Below are 2800 nucleotides of genomic sequence, written 5' to 3' on the forward strand. Positions count from 1 at the left end.
TAACTTATGTGGTGTCACAGATTCAAGCGGATCCTTGTGCTGATATCCCACTCCCAGGACTTCTTGAATGGTGTCTGCACCAACATAATCCACATGCACAACCGCAAACTGAAGTACTACACAGTGAGTAAATGCTGCCCTGCACAACCAGCAAAAACAGAGGAGCTCTTCTCTGGGGCACGTCTGATGCTTTACGGTCTCTTTCTAGGGAAATTATGATCAATACGTAAAGACTCGCTTGGAACTAGAAGAAAATCAAATGAAGCGATTCCACTGGGAGCAAGATCAGATTGCCCATATGAAGGTATCTGCCTAGCTGCATGAACATCCTTCTACCCATGCAGGTGGGCATCCCTGCACCTCAGCCTTGTCATTGTGGCTTTCGGCTGACTGTGTTTTGTTGCAGAATTACATTGCACGATTTGGTCACGGTAGTGCAAAGCTGGCCAGGCAAGCTCAGAGCAAGGAGAAGACCCTTCAAAAAATGATGGCTTCTGGCTTGACAGAGAGAGTTGTGAATGATAAGGTAGGATCAGACATGAGATTGCATCTAGAGTTCAGTATCAGACACATGTTCTAGATAAGTAGAATGGTCTTTAGCTGACAGCAAAAAAAAAAGGAATGGCTGACACATCTGGGAGCAAAAAGGGTACAGCCTTCCTGAGGCCAAGGTCAGCTGTACCAAAGATAGTGCAATGCTGAAGAGTGGAAAAAGGAGGAGTAATTTACTAGGGGAAAGAGGGGGATGTGTCATATCAAAGACAGAAATCAGAAATGAATGTCTAAGGGTTGGAGAAGATTTGGGGGGGGGGATGGTCAGAGCAACTCCTACTTGTTCGAAAAGTATAAGCCCACATTTGCTTCAAGGAAAGAAACAGGGCCTCATTAGCCTGCTCCTAAGCCTGCAGGCAACTCATCAGAATAAATCTGAGTAAGTTGCTAGAGTAGCTCACAAAAAGTCACAGTCTGGTGCCTTGGCCTACAGGTGTCTAACAAGATGTTCTGTGTTAACAGACCCTGTCATTCTATTTCCCGCCATGTGGGAAAATCCCCCCTCCTGTCATCATGGTGCAGAATGTCAGCTTCAAGTACACCAAGGATGGGGTGAGTGTGGGGAGTGTGCATGGGCTGTATGGAGATTACTTGTATCTATCCCTGCCTTGTTGGGCAGCGTGAGGCTTTTGGACAAGCTTCTGATCAGGCTGCAGCATGTGACGAGTGGATCAAACTTCTTGGCAGGGTTAATGCTGAGTCTGCAGAGCATTACAGGTGCAGCATGGAGGTTCTGGGTAGTTGTAGAAAGGCATAATATGTGTCATGATTTTTCTGATTTACAGCCATGGATCTATAATAACCTGGAGTTTGGGATTGACTTGGATACTCGTGTAGCTCTTGTTGGACCCAATGGAGCTGGGAAGTCAACACTGCTGAAACTGCTTACAGGAGAGGTATGCTACCTACATTGTCTGCCCTGGTCTGGACCTGAATTCTTGGGGTACTCTTCAACAAAGCTGCAAGTATGTGCCAGAGTACCCTAGTCAGGCCTTGGAAATCCTAAAATACTGGTGCAGCATAGGGCTTTTTCTCTGACATTGTCTGTTCTGGCTGCCTCCTCTGTGCCAGAGCAGAGATGGCTGGGTTCTGTATTTCAGGCATACAGCAAAGGGAGGGATTTCCTGGTGAAATGCTTTTATCTTCCCTTTCCAGCTGCTGCCCACAGATGGGATGATTCGCAAGCACTCGCACGTGAAGATCGGTAGATACCACCAGGTACTCCCTGCAGCAGCCACGTGGGGCATGAAATCCTGAGGAGAAAGCTGTCTGGAAGGAGGAATCTTCCCCCTCTATTTTGGCTTCTAAGGGCCCTGCCATTGCTGCCCTTCTGTGCCTAGAGATGGGCAAAGGGCTCTAGCAAAGGTTCTTACCCTGGAAAGAGGCTTATGGTCCTTTCTGTTCAGCCTCTCACCCTTTATGGGAGAGGTGATTTGCCTTGTGCTTGTTGGTGGACAAGCCTGCTTTTCTGAAGCAGCACAGCTGCTCCTGAAATGGAGCTTCCTTCCCTAACAGTTCACCATGGTGACTTTTCTGAGTGGGGTTCTTGGCTCTGATGTTCTGTTGTGCAGCTGGTACCAGAGGGGTACTCAGAGGAAGTACTTTTGGCCATGAAGTGGGTGGCTTGCACAGCCTTCTGAAGATACTCACAGTCTTTTTTTTCTATGTCAGCACTTGCAAGAGCAGTTGGACTTAGACCTCTCACCATTGGAGTACATGCTGAAATGCTACCCAGAGATCAAGGAGAAGGAGGAGATGAGAAAAATCATTGGCAGATATGGTCTGACAGGGAAGCAGCAGGTGAGTATGAGCTGTTAAGGTCTCCTCTGTGCTCATGAGGTAAAGGGAGCTGCTGCAGTTTCTGTTGCTCTACTGATGTCTGACTGTGATGCAGTATGCAGCATGGCATACCACAGCATCAGAATGCATGTCTGCCTTTGAAATTGGAGAGGAAAATAACTCGTGGCTCATAGGAACTTTCTTTGCATTGCAGCAACACGTGAGTTGGAATTCTCCTCAGAATCCAGGTGAAGAGAAGACAAGTTGTGCCATAGTGCTAGACCTGAGCATATTTTAATTGTAACTTGAACTAGTTTGTTTACCTCCTGTTTCTGAGGGGAATACCAGGCAGAAATGCTAGAACACATTCTCAGCTGAGAGTGGGGACCACTTGGCTCAAACGAGGGTAGGCTCACCAGTGACACACTGAGTCCAAGCATGACCCTCAAGGGTCCCTACTGGGACCAGT

General features: G+C 47.6%; 1 protein-coding gene across 1 annotated transcript in view; it reads left to right on the forward strand.

Moving 5' to 3' along the window:
- Positions 1 to 2352, forward strand: part of ABCF2 (ATP-binding cassette, sub-family F (GCN20), member 2) — a gene marked incomplete at both ends in the record, with an annotated part of 5524 nt that extends 3172 nt beyond the window's left edge. Inside the window, 7 exons of the mRNA XM_008936333.1 lie at positions 21 to 123; positions 209 to 304; positions 407 to 526; positions 1015 to 1104; positions 1338 to 1448; positions 1708 to 1770; positions 2224 to 2352. Of these exons, the coding sequence (XP_008934581.1) occupies positions 21 to 123; positions 209 to 304; positions 407 to 526; positions 1015 to 1104; positions 1338 to 1448; positions 1708 to 1770; positions 2224 to 2352 (712 nt within the window). The remainder of the gene's footprint in view (positions 1 to 20; positions 124 to 208; positions 305 to 406; positions 527 to 1014; positions 1105 to 1337; positions 1449 to 1707; positions 1771 to 2223) is intronic.
- Between the last annotated feature and the right edge of the window lie 448 nt (positions 2353 to 2800).

The sequence above is a fragment of the Merops nubicus genome, unplaced genomic scaffold (assembly GCF_000691845.1).
Source record: "Merops nubicus isolate BGI_N331 unplaced genomic scaffold, ASM69184v1 scaffold37752, whole genome shotgun sequence".
Classification (NCBI taxonomy): Eukaryota; Metazoa; Chordata; class Aves; order Coraciiformes; family Meropidae; genus Merops; species Merops nubicus.